We start from the raw sequence: 17,794 nt of genomic DNA, 5'->3' as shown, positions 1-17,794 counted from the left end.
CGGCCCTTGGGAATAGCGCCATGCCTGACCTCCATACAGTACAGCAGGTGCACGTCACTGGGAGCGCGGGGCAAGCACACCCGGAGCTGGAATGTACAGAAACTGGGAAAAAAAACAATGAAATATTGGGCACAATGCTCGCTTTTTTTTATTTTTCTGTAATCCCGCGCCCCGCACACGCCCAAGCTCCAGCACACGCCCACAGCACACGATATGAGACATGGCATGAAGGGCGGAACGTACCACACGCCCCCAGCGTTTTTCACGCCCCCAGCACACGCCCACAGCACAACGCAGACACGCCCACAAGGGACTACTTTGCTGGCACAGTTCTTTTACCTTTTAAATGTATATGGTGGGCTTCTGCAAAGCCTATCAGGTACATGCATCATTGTTGCAGTTTGCGATTCCTTAATTGCGAAAAATAAGGAATCGCAATTATGGAATCGCAAACGGCAATGCATCAAAAAATCGCAATTTTATTAGCGATTCCTTATTTTTCCTTAATTGTGATTCACAATTTGCGAATCGCAATTAAGTAATCCCTTCCCATTGATTCCTATGGGCCAAAAGGCCCATAGGAATGAATGGGAAGACAATCTCAATTTGCGATTCGCAATTAGCTAATCGCAAATTGAGATTGCGATTTCAAGGGTGCAGGGGCGTCCAAAGGACACCCTGTTGCACCCCTGAAATCAATCTATGCACATGTTGTGCACACACATGCCCTAAGGGCATGTGTGTGCACAACATGACAGTTACAAAAATGCACAAAATTACATTTTTTTAGATAATTCGCAAATTACCATGAGGTCCAACCTCATGGTAATTTTTTCCTCCTAATTGCGATTTCGCAATTCTTTTTGGGTGTCATGCATTGCATTTAAGGAATCGCAAATTGAGATTCCTTAAATGCAATTGCATTTTCTGAAATCGCAAAAAATAGCGATTACTTGTAGTTTTGGATTGATGCATCCCAAATAGTGATTTGGGAATCGCAAACGGCCGATTTTTGCAATTCGCACCGTTTGTGATTCCTAAATCACTTGATGCATGTGGCTGTTTGTCCTTCTGCTGCAACTGCCCTTTCCAACGCTGTATTGGGTGTTGTGATTGGGGCTGTGGTTCCTGAGATTACCCGCCTCAAAGGTTTGGGCTCTCTCTTTATTATATTAGTATAGATATAGATTATGATTTATTATTTCTACACATTTGTTAACCAAGTTTCGTAGCATCCATCAAGCTGGTCGACCCCCTGGAACCAGCAGTGACTCACCTGATACATTAATGAACTCTGCCCACACTGAGGCTTGATACTATCCCCAATGGTATGCATACTGAGAGCCTTTAGTCACCACTGATAAAACATATAGGCAAGTGCATCAATAGCAGGCATTTCCCAACAAGCGGTATACTTTTAGTCAAGCTTTTAATTACGTTTGTGCCCCAAGCGGTTAACTTAAACACCACGCAGCCGCAGTGAGTGTTATCAAGTCAGCGGTTCAGTTTCCAGGTACCGCGTGACACCGATTGCAGTAGGCATGACCTAACATGCAGTCACCCACACTGCGCAACCGAAGTGTGCATTTAGAAGCTGTCTCTCTCTGCTTTTGTTCCCGACTCTGGGTCTGCATCATACCGGAACCAGGGGTATTGCTGACACCCAATGTTCGGCACATACGCCCTCGCAGTGGCTGGAACAAATTAGTAATTAGTGTAACTATAAATACCGTTCCTTCCAGACTCCTCTCACACCATTGAGCCGCGGAAGGGACGTTGGTAGCAGGTAGTAGCCCTAAGCATGTAAGTACGGCACAGCCACCACCATCTCAACTCAGTGAGTATCACCCACTGTGCTGAGTAGTGTTGTTTTTATCCTTGCAGAGTGCTAGTTAGCACACAGTCCCCTCCGTCTTCACAGGAATTGATATAGAGTGTGTGTTTCATGTTAAGTGTTGGTTTGTCTTGTATTTGTCCCCTTTCATTTCAAGGGCACTACACAGATACTGATATGCTAAACTATCACGTCTAGACACTGTGTAAATTCACCTTTACAGGTCACGACCTTCACATTAGAAGTGTCTCCATTTAATATTCTGTGTGTACTTTTGTGTTCTTTTTCAGATTGACATTGAAGGCATTACCTTGTTCCAGGTCATTTACCATTATAGGCACATTTGGATAAGTTTGACGCATAATATTACTTATGTAGAGATGGTATTTGACTTTCGCCTGTGAGTAGGGTAGGGATCTGTGCACCCATCCTGAAGAAGAAGCTTTAGACTTTGAAACATGTTGACGCACGCAGGAGGTTATGTACATTAAATACACAACAACATCCACCACACTATTTTAACAATACCAGCACAGAGGTATATTAAAACTCTTTGTAGCCCTCACATGCCAGGTATTTTTTAACCCTCACTTATCTATTAACTCCTGACCCTACCACTCACTACCCTCGCACACTACACATAGTGACTACATCAGTGCTCCCGCGTATCCGTTGGTTAGTAGCATGCCGCGTTCCGTAGAGGGACGCGAAGACCCGTATGATGAAGCATGAAACCAGGGGCCCTGTTGGTGTGTGAGGGGTATTTAAAGAACACCATGTGCCTTCCAACATTGTAGGAAACACATTCAACTCCAGACCTTGTTTTTCCTTTCACCTATCTTACGGTGGCGGATTCCATTTGTTCATAAACTATAGTTGGGGAGACTGAATCCACCCCTAGTGTCCATGTGGACACGCTCTCTCTCCGCTCCCTCCTTTGATTTGTATGGTGTCCACGACAGTAGTCACGAACCACCACTTACAATGGCTCCTATTCAAGGAATCCAGATGATGCAGTTCCATGGTTATGGGCGAAGTAGTCAGTGTTAGCAATGCTTAGAGATTCTCAAAAACATGCATCTTCCAGGGTTAGGGGGTTAAGATGCCACGTGAGGATCTCAACCCGTCAGAACTTTATAAATAATGGGCTATGGTCAGACAGTCTACGTCCAAAATACTCCATAGGTTCACATATTAGCTAATCTGTTTGGAGCATATACACATATCAAGCCTAGTAGGTGAATGATAAATGGTAAAATAGTACGAGCAGTCTCACGTTTGGACATGCAGGACCCTCCAGATATCTGATGACTCCCAGTGTCCCTTTCAGTCGCTAAAAGCCTCAGATGTCTTATGTGCCAAGGCCCAGGGTGGGCGGTCAAGGGTACACTTGGCCACGCATTTATAATCCCTTCCCAGTAAGAGGTCACCTGTTACTAAAGGAGTCAGTGAAGATGGCAACACCAAAAGAAAAGCCACATGTTCCTTCCTGATTCAGGGCATAAACAGTCCCCAACAGGATAGATATCTTTGCCTAATAGTTTACCCTTAATCAGTACATATCATCCCTCTTTGTTGATGGTGGAGTGAGTGAGCGCAAAGGGTGTCCTCGCCCTAACCCATATAAGAGCGCCTCTGGTTTAGGCTGAGTAAGATGTGCCAAAGAATTGCCCCTGCCATCTACGCCGTAACTGGTCAATCTTCCCAACTGTAAGGTGAGTTTCCTCCAACATAAGAAATACAAGCGTTGTGCAGTTCCTAATGGTTGGGAAGAAAGGTCTTTTCTAATAAGTGCCCTCACACACCCCAAAGGAAGTCATGCTTCATCATTGGGCCTTGCTCCTCGTCGGGCAGGCACTGCAATGCCCGTCAGGCACCCACAAAGGGGCTCTTTGGCAGAGATTTCTTTGGATGAAGCCGTAGGGTGAGTGGGGGTGTGTGGGCTTGGTAGTGCGGTGAGTGAGTGAGTTAAAATAGGTCTAGGGCCGTCCTAACTAAATGTATTTATTTACAGGGGGCTCTAGCCTATTTAAAAGTTATCTTCTCCAACTGGATAGAATGTTCCTATAGGGCTTGTGTGGTGCATAGGGTCGACATGTTTCATGCAAGATTAGCCCCGAACGGGTCTGGTGGCAATGCATTAGAACCAAAGAAATGAAAATTGGGTAATTTTAGCACTACTGCAAGTCTGGTTCAGTAGTTTTCAACATAAAGAAAACAGGAGGCCCCCTTAGTTAACGGGTCTGGGACCAGCGGAGATAGATACTAAAAAGATAGGGGGTGTCCCTATGGCACAGAGCTAATGGACCACTAGTCTGATCCAAAAGTTTCAATGCCTCCAGAATCGGAATTTTCTATATGCCTATTAACTTTGGCGAGCCTACTCAACACACACACAGTGAACTTACTCATATAAAGGGGACTAACAACAGAAGGAATGGTTCAGTAGTATAAACAATTGTAGACAGAGCACAAGATATACAGTAAATAAAAAACGTCTTGGCAAGTTTGTAGTTTAAAAATGAAACATACATAGGTTTATTCGGCTTCATGCAGTTGTGTTAACAGTTAACGACAAAGTTAACCTCCCGCAATAAGGCGATCAGTTAGGTGATTATCGAAGTGCAATAGGCCCGGCTACAGCGATCCATTAAGGCCAAAAAGGCGAGAATCAACATTTGAAGTAAATTCGGTGGCTCCTCTCGGACAGGTTGATTCCGTATACAATTGAATTAAGAAATTGAATACGCTTAGCCACGCAAAACCACTGACGTGGGTACTTTCTTAGTGTTGCTGCTCCACATCAGGAATTTACACTATCTAAGACAAGGAATCCGGAGTTTTAGAATTTAAGAGAAACTGTCCTGAAGAAGGTGCTTATTGCCAACACCGAAACGCCGCGTCAACACTTGTTCTCTGTAACAATTTTAATATATAGATGTGTAACCATTTTTAATAATTTTTGCATTATGCACATAATGATGTATTGTATTTAATCTTTTTTTTATGTATGAATTTGTCGTTAACTGTTAATACAACTGCAGGAAGCCGAATAAACCTATGTATGTTTTATTTTTAAACTACAAACTTGCCAAGACGTTTATTTACTGTATATCTTGTGCTTTGTCTACAATTGTTTATACTACTGAACCATTCCTTCTGTTGTTAGTCCCCTTTATATGAGTAAGTCCACCACCCTAATGTTGTTGCTGTGGTTAAGTCCTTCGGTATCTTCTGCTCACCATTCCCAAATGCGCACCCTTTCCGATAGGTCCTCCACTGTGTAGGTCAGTGCCATAAGCTCCTGTCGTATTTCTCTTATTGAAGTTTCTACCTCATTGACTTGGTCAGCCTACTTACGGTGTTCAGTCAGTAAAAGGCTAAGTCCCACTGACACTGCCTGAAGAGTGGTCTTAGTGTCAGCTATAGAGGCAATGACCTTATCAAAATGTAAGTGTGTGGAGCCCTCCATGGGATCTAGTCCCTCAATCACTCCAATCAGTGTTGGAGAGGGTTCACACGCACCGGATTGTGAACTTATCGGTTTGGTCTTTGGTTTCCCTATTTCAGCGGTATCGTTTGCCACTCACAACATGCCTTCTGGTACATACACAGCAGCAGTCCCAATCAATCATACTGGAATGAGATACATTGCCATTTTTTTAGGAAATACAAGCCCGCTTCTTCCAAGGGACCCTAACTACGTCTCGTCTTGTGCTATTGAACACTACACTTCCTGTGGTCAAATAACTGCCTGCAAGCACACTCATGCTCACTGCAGGAAAAGTGTTCCTGGATGAACATATCATGAAAACATGTTAAACATATATTGAATATATTATTGGGGAATCAAGTAAAATAGTAATTGGTGGTTAGGGCAAATTTCGACCATTTGATAATGTGTATGCAAAATAAAACCTGGAATTTAAATGCAATACTTTTTAAAGACAAAATGCATCTTCCTACCTTGTAAATTCTGTCCTGACTGCATGATTCAGTAGATACTCATCACTGGAAAACTTTCCAAATGCTAAAAGTATAAGCAGGAACAGCATTGCAGCATACATCAAAAACTCTCTGTAAAGTTAATAAAAATGTACATGTTAGAATTCTAAGTTACTGGATTAAAGGTTAGTTTGATTCAGAGTTTCCCCCAAAAGTGGCACATGTCCAGCTTTGTATCTGAATTAACTTTAAAGACTAAATGGCTCACAAGCAAACATGGACATCAGTTAGAGGTTCCCCTTCGTGATCCTGGTGCCATAATTAGAAAATCTGGCTCAGTGATTGCTGTTTCAAAACCAGGATCAGAAAGTTAACATAAATCTTTAAATTCTGCAGTCCTAGTTACTTGTCTTTCCTGTAGCTCCTTATAGCTATTACCAAGGTAATAAGAGCTAGAGAAAGTCTGAATTCAAAGTCAATGGTCCTCAACCAGCCTCTCAGTAGTCTATCATTTATTATTGAGGTATATGGTAAGGCAAAAAATATAGGAACTGGTTGGCCATCTCCATTGTCTCAAGCTCATGTTACTTTACTGTGTTTTACAATACAGCTCATTCACCAATTACTTTACCTCTTGGTGCTTTGGTGCACAGCTTCTCTGCCATCATGGGTGTATCTTAAGGAGCTCCACAGGCATTGGGGGTGGTATGCATCGGCTCAACGAGCATGGTGTGGAATGAGTGTAGAATTATGTGATGGATCTTTAATGGGGGTGGGTCTTATTAATTGCAATACAAATATGTGTGTAGTCAGGATATATTTTGTCTATCTGCTGGATGTAGTGCCTTAGGGGTGTGGGTCTTCAGACCCTCCAACTAAATCTGAAACAGCTGAGGAGATGAAGCCCATCACTTTGGGTCCCAACAGACTCCATAGTGCATGGGCTGATTACCGCCTTTCCACTGTGTTGGTGGCTACTATCCCTTATTTAGCAGTTCTTTAGCTTAGCTTTGAGCTGAAATATCAGGCGAGTGGTCTAACCTTTTCTTTAGTTATGGAATTAACTATGGTGTTAGGCCACATAGGGTAATTAAATCCTTCCTGAGGCTGTGAACAGTATTCTGCCTGGTCCCCTGTTCCTGGTACCTGTGTTTTTCTTTCCTTGTGTTGCCTTTTTATTTTTTCAAAATGCTCAGTTCTTATTCTCCCATCCGGTCTCCAGAGTGTTTTGTCTTATTTGGTGCCATAGCTTTCCCTCTCACCTCTTTGGATATCCATCTTCTTGATACCTCCTTCCCCAGCAGTATTTTTTGTTGATGGTTCATCCGATAAGATCTTTAACTAGTTCTTATAGGAGATTCCACAGAGAGCTTTGATGAAAGGAAATACAGTTCTTTATTTTGGTCTTGGTATCTCCCCTTCTAATTACTATGAAACTTTTAATGAACCCTTATTTTCTATCCAATTTAAGTTTCCTGAGTTTTCTTTGCATCAATATAGAAGGGCATCATCAACCACTTGAGTAGTTATCCTGCATTCGTAGTGATCCAAACTAGGAGTGATTATTCTATAGGATGTTGTTGCTCTTGTTCTTCACGTGCAGCTGGTCAGCAAGGGTATTTAAAATAATTGTCCCCAGAAATTAAAGGTGAGTAAACGGACCATAATTTGTGGGGTCATTGGGTTTCTTCTGAAGGTACACAGTTTGTCTAGTCTAGAAGGCATGGTTTGGCCATCAGGGACTGGAATCTTGTTACCAACTCACCAATTGAGAGGGCATTTAAGGTGGATCATTTTGGTACTCAGGACCAAAATAAACAATTACAGACTGTGTCTCCCTCAACTTTTACTAGCATCACCTGTTGTTTTCCCAAGAAGCGCAAAAAAATATGCCGGTCCCAGAATTATTGGGGTTGATTACACATATTTACCTGATTCCAGGTCCAAATTGGTGCACGTTTTGTGCCGGCTTTTAGTAGGAGGACAATGTATGTATTTTATGATGACACATATAGGTGAAATTTGTGAATATTTTGCTTAAATAATGTTTTTAGGTCTCGCCAAGGCAACACATGCTCTGTCTCTTTGAGACATGCTGTACCTAGTATTTGAGCTTCCAAAAATGCCTATCTTTTTCATTGGCTCATCTTGCTGTCCTTTAGAAATGCTAGCTTTTCAATGGTGAATACACTTAGTGATCCCTCCTTTTGGATTTTTGTATCCTCCAATGAGAACTGCCCCTGCTTCATGTCTTCTTACTCTTTAGGTTATTTATACCTTGAGCACTCTTTTTTGGATGGCCTGGCTCTTTGCTCGTTAAGTGTTCTGTTTACTTGTGTAATGAAACTTCGATTCGTTTCATTTGCTTGCCATCCCTTAATCTCCCCATGTCTTCCTCTCACCCCTCCCACAACACTGCTCACAGGCCCCCACCAATCCTCAGAGGCCACTGCTCATTTTTTCGTTCTGGTAATTTACGCATAATTTGCAGTGCAGTGCCCTCATTTAATCTCACTGTGTCATCTGCCCTGCATCCTTGCACGACACTGCTTGCCTGCCCTCACCTCTGAGATTGTTGTATTCATTACTTACCAATATTACAAATGAATAGCTTTCATTTATATAGCACAGCTATTCAGGTGCTCGGAGAAAATTAAAGAATCAGCCCATAGTCACAAGATGTTGAGCCAACACCAGACTAACACGGATCTCCAGCTACCCAGTCGGCAGCTCTTGTTGCTGCGCCATATCCTTTCCCAATCCATGTTGAAATGTGCAGTACCTTATATGGCCAAAAGAGGTGCCAAGGGACTCCTACTGACAGCTTGTGGTACTACACCCCCACAACACTGCTTGCCCGCCCCCACCTACGAGATCTCTGCACTGATCTCGTAGCATTATTTTAAATAGGTAGTTTTCATTTATATACCAGAGGTATCCGGGCGCTTGGAGGAAATTAAAGGATCAGCCCATAATCACAGGATGCTGAGTCAACACCAGACTAACATGGATTCCCCAGTCGGCTGTTCTGGCCACTGCACCACGTCCTTTCTCTAACCAGGTTATGTTATGTTATGTTAAAATGCTATTTTATAGCGCACGGCTACTCCTAGGAGTGTCCCGGCGCTTTGGCAAAGAGCCTAAGAGATAGGCGAACACAGCACAACAGACACGGAAAGAAAGGAAACAAAAAGCTAGTTACTGAGTGAAAAGCCAGGTCTTAAGTCCTTTTCTAAAGGAAAGCAAATCATCAGTTTTCCTGAGCAAAACAGGGAGATCATTCCAGTCTTGAGTCGCTAGAAATCGAAAGGAACGTCCTCCGATTCTAGTCAGACGAATAGAGGGAGTCAAAGCTTTGAAAAGAGACGCAGAACGTAACGTCCTGCGAGGCACATAAAAAGACAGGCGTTTCTGAAGGTATTTGGGGCCTATCCGATGAAGGGACTTGTAGGCAAAAGTAAGCAGGTTGCAGGGTGCATCACCTTATGTGGCTAAAAGAAGTCCCAAGAAGTACTTAGTGACAGCCTGTGATACTTCCCCTTTCACTGTTTCATGCACAGTAGAATAAATGTTGCTGTACCAACAATAATGCGCTGGATAGCTAAAAACGTATAAGGTCCCAAAGGCGAAACTGATTGCATTGCAAATGCTTCCTTTCCACAATGGCTCATTTTTTTGTTCTCCATCTGTGTCTTTGTATTTTTCATTACATACTGTTTTGTAACTAGATCATATTTTTCTTACATATAGAGAACATTAAATAGATTGCTCAGCATAAGGATGATAGCTGGATTATATTAGCTAAATTCTATTTATTATTGGATTACCATGTCCTGATATTCTTTCTTATTAAAAAAATCTATTAAAACGTATTTAAAAATTGTACTTTCCTATCAAGAATATTTCGATACTGTTTTCTATATCATCACAGCAGTATTTTAAGTAGTTTTCTTCCTTAGCTTGTCCTTGATTTTGTGAACTGCTTTCAACTACTTAATGAGTTAGTGATGTAAAAGAGCAAAAAGCACAGTCTGAGATTTAATGAGTTAAATTATAAGGTTGCACTGCCTGTCTTATCAGCTGTAATTGATTTGAAAATGTTCCTCTGTTGTCACATTGTTTAAAGATGGAAGGCAGTTGAAAACATTTTTGTCAACTCTATATAAAACTCCTAAAATAAACATGTAATGCAAGGAACAACGTTTTTGGGAAACCTGGTTTACCTCAGTGTTTGCTGTATGAGTGTTTTCTTTCGGATTCTTTCCTTTGCCTCTTTCAGCTGCGCAGGTTTCGGAGGACGCGCTAGTCGTAAAAATCGTGCTCGCTGGCGAGCAGCAAGGATCTGAATCGAGAAAAACATGATATCATCATCAAAGGATTCCGGAAAAATAAAGCTAACAAAACAAAGTATCTCTAAATATGCATTTTAATTATTAATTTAACTGTTGTTTTATATAGCTTGGGTGACAGAGGCCTTTACAAAGATATGCAGGTTATGTGGCATGGCGGTCGCTCCCGTTTACCAGGCGCCTCTGACCCGACTGCCAAGAACTTGCACTTCAAAAGAAGACATGCATTACACCGGCTTCAAAGCACTTCTTGCAGGTAGTACATAAACACTTTTTAGGGACTGGAGACTAAATCCGGTCCTGGGAGGATGGTGCCCGAGGTGGAGATGAATAGCCGTGCCTTGAGGGGAATTAAATAATACATACCTTTTTGGTCTGCTTTTACTCTATATGTGTTGATCTGTCCACACAACAAATTAGAGTACTTTGTTTCCTGTAAAAACACATGTGTTGGAATCAGTGCTTAATTTGTAAAATAATGGCAGCGTGGTTTAAACCTTGGGCAAGATGGCCGCTTCCGTGTGACGCTCAGAGCGGCAGCGCTTGGGGAGACGCTGAGACGGTGGCCTCCAGGCTCATGCTTACATTTCAATGCCTGGAAATTACTGCCAATACATGGCGGTCACCGCGTTCATGTTTTTCCAAGCTTGGAGGGGCATGTATATTGCCGTTTAGGTGGCTCGCTTCCTCTCGTCAGAAGCGGCCGCCGTTTTGAGTGCAGGATAAGGCACTCTTAAGCAGCTGGTTTCCTGCTTCTTCGTAATTAAAGACAAACTCTTCCTCAGAGGTAAATGAGATGTATAGCATTTTTTATAACTTGCTTTTTTCTTCTTGTTAAAGGCATTTTTCTTCATTTTATGCAGGCCTCACCATACAGAAATAGGCATTTAGGACATTCATACTTTTTTTTTGTTCTTCGAAGTTTTATATATACCGCAAACCTGACCCAAAGGTATTGGGTTTCAGAGCGCTTTCCATGAACACCAGTTGCGTTACATAAGGACACATTCTTTTTTGTTAGGCACGGGGAGAATAAGTGATCTGCCCAGAATCACAGGATGCGGAGCGTCGTTCCAGAGACTCAAACCCGGTTCTCCAGCTTCGAGGTCGGTCGCTCTAGCCGTCAGGCTACATCCTCTCTACTTTGCTGTTTAGAAACATTTTTTTTTCTACAGCAATATTTGCTTTATATTGACTGCATCTCTTCTTTTCAAGAGGTGGGATTTCAGCATATGGGCAGGTCAAGAGCACTCAATTCTGTATTTAAATCTCCAGTAGGTAATTCACAAAGGCGCACACCGGTGCATTCATTATCCACTGCAATGGAGAACTCTACCTCTGCTACATTGCCCAATTTGCCGTCTTCTATTTTGACTACCACAACTCCTCAATATTCTGCGAGTAAAGCAACAGTCAAGAGGCTTAAAAAAGACCCACCTTCTCCTACTAAGTCAATACCAGTGGCTGCACTTGATCTTTTGCTGGAGGGAATTAGAGCTTTGCAACCCTTAATGAAGGACACTAATACCAAGTTACAAACCCTCAGTGATCGATGGTCGTTTATGGAGGAACGTCTGTCTTCAGCGGAACTAAAACTCACAAATTTTAGCGACAGGTTTCCTCCTTACAGAAGTAGGTTGGAGACCTTGAAAACAGGAACCAAAGGATAATCTTTGAATTTATCAGCTTCCTGGAGGTACAGAAGGGGCCTGACTCCATCTCTTTTAAAACAAAAGAAATTGCCCCAGATTTTACAACTACCGGAAAGCCCGCCACTCAACATTAAAAAAGCACATAGACTGGTTCATCCTCCTTCAAGTACTTCACCTCCCAAGAAACCTAGAGTGGTCTTCTCATATTTTTTAGAATATACAGATCTCATGCAAGTAATTTCTGCCACCAGACGCATCAAAAGAATTTTGTGGTCTAGACATAATCTTTATTTTTCCCAGGATTACACCAAAACCACTGCAGATAGGCGCAAGGAATTTCTCAAAATTAGACCTGCTCTTCATCCTATGGGTGCTCGGTTTGGACTTTTTCATCCGTGCCTCTTCAAAGACACGTACAATAATAAAACAACAACTTACGAAGATCTGTCTCATTGAAGACTTTCCTTGAATCTGTATGTTGTTCATTCAACTTCATCAAAATTATATCATTATGCTGTTGAGTTTGCTTGTTGAACTGTCATTAATTAAAGATATTATATGGTAGTGTTTGTTTTTGTCCTCGGCTTTCACATATAACACTTTTTCCCAATGTTTTTAGGTTTAAAATGTGTATATTATTCTCTTTTTCTTGCAGGTATGTGTGTTAAGGCTGTCTTTGCTATCGTTTTTGTCGCACTGACTCTTCTGTGCCTTGTCGGCCCTTGTGAATCGAACGCAATGTCCTGTCCATGTGGTCCCATCCCCTACAGTCATCAAATTATTGTTAGGTATATTTCCCTTTATTGTTGTTTGTTTTGTACGTCGGCTACAAGCTGAATTTGGAATCTATCTTTATATATCTCTGTTTCATTCTCATTACCATTCTTCTTCTCCTTTTTTCCTTCCTCCATATAGTTTTTCTAAATTTACTCTAGTTCCAAGCTGTTATTTTCTTTAATATTTGTATGGCTCTATTATATTATCTTTCCAATGTGGTCTGATTATTATGATCAATTTGACTTATTCAAATGGTTTTGACAATGGTCTCCTGGAATGTCAGGGGTTTAAACTCTCCAATCAAAAGACAATGAGTTCTTGCTCATTTGTCAAAGCTTGGTGAGCATTGCTTTCTTGCAAGAATCTCATTTATCTGACACGGAATCCAAGAAAATAAAGCGGGGATGGGTGGGGGAAGTTTTCTTCTCACCTGCTGTAGGGGAAAACATGGAGTTGTAATACTGTGCCCCAAATCTTTAAAAGTGGAGTTGATTTCTCAGGAAATGAATGAGGAAGGAAGGTGGTCATTACTTAAAATATGCATTGATAAAGTTTCGATTGTCCTTTTTAGGTCGAGCCTGAGCAAGCGTGCATGCGCTGCTCTGCAAGACTTATTGATGATGAGTAGCGAATAGAAGCCCTGCCCACTCTACGCCCATGTTTGCCATCGGCTTGTGTCATTGTCTGTTCTAAAAGCTGGCTTCTGATTCATCAATGACATGTTGTGCGATCCCACGGTAAACCGCAATGCACCACGCACTAATGTAGTATAACGATTAAACTCTCAGTGGCATTCTCTGCTACACTAGAGTCGGTAAACAGTTGACGCCCAATCACACAAAACATGCAAGCTTTACTTTTGCATTAAGTCCCACGCTTTCTTCTGTACCCCTGACTGATTTGTCATAAATGCAGCCTCTCAGAGCATAGTGCACACATTTTGGTATATTATCTTTTGTTGCTTAGACATGACCAACAGGTCTCGCATTTACACAAGTTGGAGCTATTGGCAATGCCTTTATTTAGGTTTTGGATTTTAAAACAGAATAAAAATGCATTGTCATTTACAATGCCAATAGCTTAAATTTGCGTAAATGCAAGACCTGTTGCATTGCAAATCTTTGTTAATATTTATTGTCCTAATGTACCTGACTGTCAATACTGATCCCTGGTTTCACAGAAGGAAGCGTTTAGAACTTCCAGATGTCAACCTAGTCTTTGCGGGTGACTGCAACTTACCTGCTCATCTTTTCCTAGATAGAAACTCCTCTTCTTCTTACATACCAAACAAAACACAAAATGCTTTTGAGCAAGCTTTTCAAAGACATCACCTTACAGATGCGTGGAGATTGTACAACCAAACGTTATGGGAATTAATTATTATTCCCCAATACATCATACCCATTGCCGAATTGACTATGTTTTTATTTCACATCAATTTTCTCAATCCCTACATTCAAATGTATTGGTTCTATCTTAATCTCTGATCATGCCCCGGTATCTGTGCATTTAGATATCTTTTGCGCTTCCACCTTCCCTAAACGGTGGGAATTCAATAATTCATTTCTACTGACACTACTTTATTTCTTGCTTTAATACCTTTGTTCATGACTGTTTTCTTCTTAATCAAACAGGAGATGTCTCTTTTCTCATTGTATGGAATAATTTTAAGGCATCAGCCCATAACTGTATAATTAACTATGTCTCTAATAAAAGACGAGTATCTAAATCACAATCGAACCAAATTCTAGCTGAAATTAAAAGCCTTGAGCATTCTTACACCTCTCGCACTCAGCACTCTTTAAACAAACTCATTAAACTAAACTCCAGTTTAATAAGGTTTCTACCGATAGTGCAGCTTCCTATCTCCTCAAATCTAATGCAAGATTCTAAGGGGGTTAAAACAAATCTGTGAAGTTGTTAGCTACATATCTTAAAATTAAACAAAATAAATCACTTATTGAATTAATTGTCAATGATACTGGCTCCTTCCATCATAAAAATTCAGATATTTTAGTTCAATTCCAGCATTTCTACACTTCTCTTTATACTCCGTAAGTCTGCCTTCGGATTCTGAAATTTAGTTATTTATCCTCTGTATATAAACCTACTTTATCTCATGTTGATTTTTCTTCTCTGGACGCTGATTTGTCTTCTCTGGAAGCTGATATCACACAATCAGAACTTCAGCATGTTAATTCAATCTTTTGTTAACTCTGCTGCCTCATCTGTAGATGCTTATGTACGTCTCATTCCGAAAGATGGCAAAGACCCACAATTTAGCAAAAGAATGATCGGCCTGGATTAACCTGGATTAGAAGGTCTTTCCCAAAGAATTAGCTCTCCTGCTTGAATAGTTCCTTCCTGATCTCCTGGGAAAAAGCAATCTAGTTTCATAAAGTGTAGATATCTTTCTGATAATAATCGCTTATTCTTCTATGTCATTTCTAGATCTATGGTTTTGCCTGATCCTATGGAAGCCATTGTTCTGAATGTCAAGAAGTCTTTTGTCTGTGTTATTTGGTCTCATCTATTTCATACTTTAGCCTGGTTTGGTTTTGGCCCCAAAAATCGTTTCTTTAATATATCTTCTTTATACCTTCCCTAAGGCTGCCGATTGTGTTAATGGATTAATATCATCTTATTTCAATTTACATTGAGGGGTTCGACAGGGATGCCCCCCTCTCCCCATTCCTCTTCAATAAGGCATTAGAAACTTTTTTGTCTCCAATTCGTCAGAATGCTCATATACACAGTTTTACTCCTGATTCTCAGCATATTAAATTAGCTGCATATGCTGATGACATATTACTATTGATTTCTCAACCTCAATTTTCACTCCCAGCCTTTGTATTGGAAGTTACTTCATTTCCCTTAGTCTCTAGTTAGAAATTGAACAATGATATATGTGAAATGTTGCCCCTCAAAAAATTCACATTTAGGCAAGATTTCTCCTCATCTAATTTTAAATGGCAATCCAAACAACTTAAGTACCTCGGTCTCCAATTTACTTCATCCATCTCCATTAACTTCAATACATGTATTCAGAAAATGTCTGCCCTAACCAGCAAATGGCATCCTCTCTACTTATCTTGGTGGGGTTGTCTTGACACCATTAGGATGATGTTAGTACCCAGCATACTTTTTACTCTCTCTAATATAACATTACACGTTCTCCTTACGTTCTACAAAAGACTGCATTCAATATTATCTGCCTTTCTCTGGAATAATAAAAAACCTTGTATGTCACTAATCAAACCACAGCGACCTAAAATTGAAGGTGTAGTGATCAGGAATAAGTGAAGCAGTAACAGAGATAGTAAGACACTTGGCCTCATGGTCATGTGATAGTCAGTGAGTCAAATTCAACCCAGGGAATTGATTGGGTGGCTCAAGCCCGCGGGTGCTAGGCCACACTGAAGGTTGATGGGCAAATTACGTTTGGATTAGTTGGTGGGTAATAGTAACTGAGTGCAGGTGATTGAGCAGATTTCATCTGGAGTCAGGCATTGCTTTATTTTTGTGCTTCAGACAGACTGCATTTAAATTGCCAGGCACATTTTGGTGCAAGTTAAAAACATGGCAAATGAAACATATGAAAGTGAGGCCTAGTCAGTCTGAAATGCTTGTGCTGAATTAAAATGTGTTTTTGCAGTGTAGAGAAAAGTGGCCTTTTTATATGTGAAGAATAACCATATAATGTATTCTCTTTTCCCAGCCTTTTCCCTTATAATGTACACCCCTGTCCCTGTCTTAAAGGACTTTGGCTCGCTGCGTATTTGAATAAAAGAAAATCAGTTTATAACACCTCTTGTATAATGTGTGTGTGAATTAATAATGCACCAAACACTGTACATGGGGCTAAACGCTTTTTTGCATGAAAACCTTTCTAAAACATTATTGCATGTATGAATTAACTGTGTGCCCTTTTAAAATTTACATTAAAGGATAAAAATGCTATGTTGTACATTGCACATTTTTCTGCATGTTGTACATAACCAATAATAAAAGCTGCTTTAAACTAATAGCTTGGCTAGGTAAAAATAATACAAGGGTATTAGTATGGATTTGGGAAACATAATGGCTGAATTACATGAAATTAATACTCTCTTTTGTTTTGTTTTGTTTTTGGGCCTACAATTAAATGACTGCCTGTATATCCAGCAAGGCTGTGACTTGCATTAAAAGAAGAGAGCATGCCCAGATTACACCACCTTGCCTCAAACCACAAAGGAGTCAAGGCCACTGTGAACTGTACATTCTCGTGATTGTGCCAATGTACCAATGTTAGTTAAAGTATCCTCCAAGCCTGCGCTGTGTAAGGAAGGAAGGAAATTAGAATGATACATTTTTCCTAGCAAATGTTGCTAAACATATTAAATGTATTTAATCAGTTATGCTTCTTTTGTTAAAACCGGTATAGCTTAGAATTTAGAATGAGTCAGGATAGAGAGACCTCATGACATCGTGACTGACCAATCAGGTACAAGCTTTCCTGAAGATGCAACATTTTGTGTAGTCTGCCAAGAATTAGAGTATAAAAAATGACCTCTTCAGAGGTCTGGTTAGCTTCTAGGCTTATTTGGCTTTTGGGCTTTTTTGGCTTAGGCTCTGCTTCATTCATATGGGTTAGGTACGAGAAACGTCGCGGGAGATAGCCGAGGATGGATATTGCTTCTGAGGAGAGGGGAGGTTCCCATGTTGTTGTTTTTTTTTTTAGAGAGTCCTGGCACGTCATATTTTTGGCACCAGGCCACATTCCTTTTAGGTCTGGTGAAGTAGGGGGTGCTTTCAAGCAGCAGCTCCCATCAGAGTGGCAGAGATGCAGAGAGCAGAAACAGATAGAAAGGTTGTTTTAGATTTAGATGCTAAAACTTTAAGTTTATGCTTTGACTAATTAACTAGGTCTGAAAAGATTTATTTGTCTAATGCATTTATTTCTCTTAAAGGGAGATTTTTGCAAAGTATTCAATTATTGATTAGCCTTGCAAGATTCTTTTTCTTAGAAACTCTTTAAGAGTTTTGACTGACATTTTGCGCCACATTTTCTTTTCAATATATGATGCTTATATGCAGACTGTAATATGTTCCTGTATTAATGCTATTTTTCCTGTTTTCCAAATTCTGTATCCTGATTGATATTTTACTAATGAATAAAGGGTTAGAGAAAAAAACTTAACTTTTGACTAGAAAATAAAACCCTTTAAAATACTCAACTAATTGCATTTTTGACTGTT

At 40.6% G+C, this 17,794-nt stretch overlaps 1 protein-coding gene across 1 annotated transcript in view; it reads right to left on the bottom strand.

The window, feature by feature from the left end:
* PKD1L1 (polycystin 1 like 1, transient receptor potential channel interacting) overlaps window positions 1-17,794 on the bottom strand; it is a 1,739,639-nt gene that overhangs the window by 403,687 nt on the left and 1,318,158 nt on the right. Inside the window, exons 53-54 of the mRNA XM_086964902.1 lie at window positions 10,003-10,121; window positions 5,801-5,911 (exon numbers count right to left, since the gene is read on the bottom strand). Of these exons, the coding sequence (XP_086821028.1) occupies window positions 5,801-5,911; window positions 10,003-10,121 (230 nt within the window). The remainder of the gene's footprint in view (window positions 1-5,800; window positions 5,912-10,002; window positions 10,122-17,794) is intronic.

Source organism: Lissotriton vulgaris, chromosome 4_1, assembly GCF_964263255.1.
Source record: "Lissotriton vulgaris chromosome 4_1, aLisVul1.2, whole genome shotgun sequence".
In the NCBI taxonomy this organism is placed as follows: domain Eukaryota; kingdom Metazoa; phylum Chordata; class Amphibia; order Caudata; family Salamandridae; genus Lissotriton; species Lissotriton vulgaris.
This window is presented reverse-complemented; position numbering and strand designations above follow the sequence as displayed.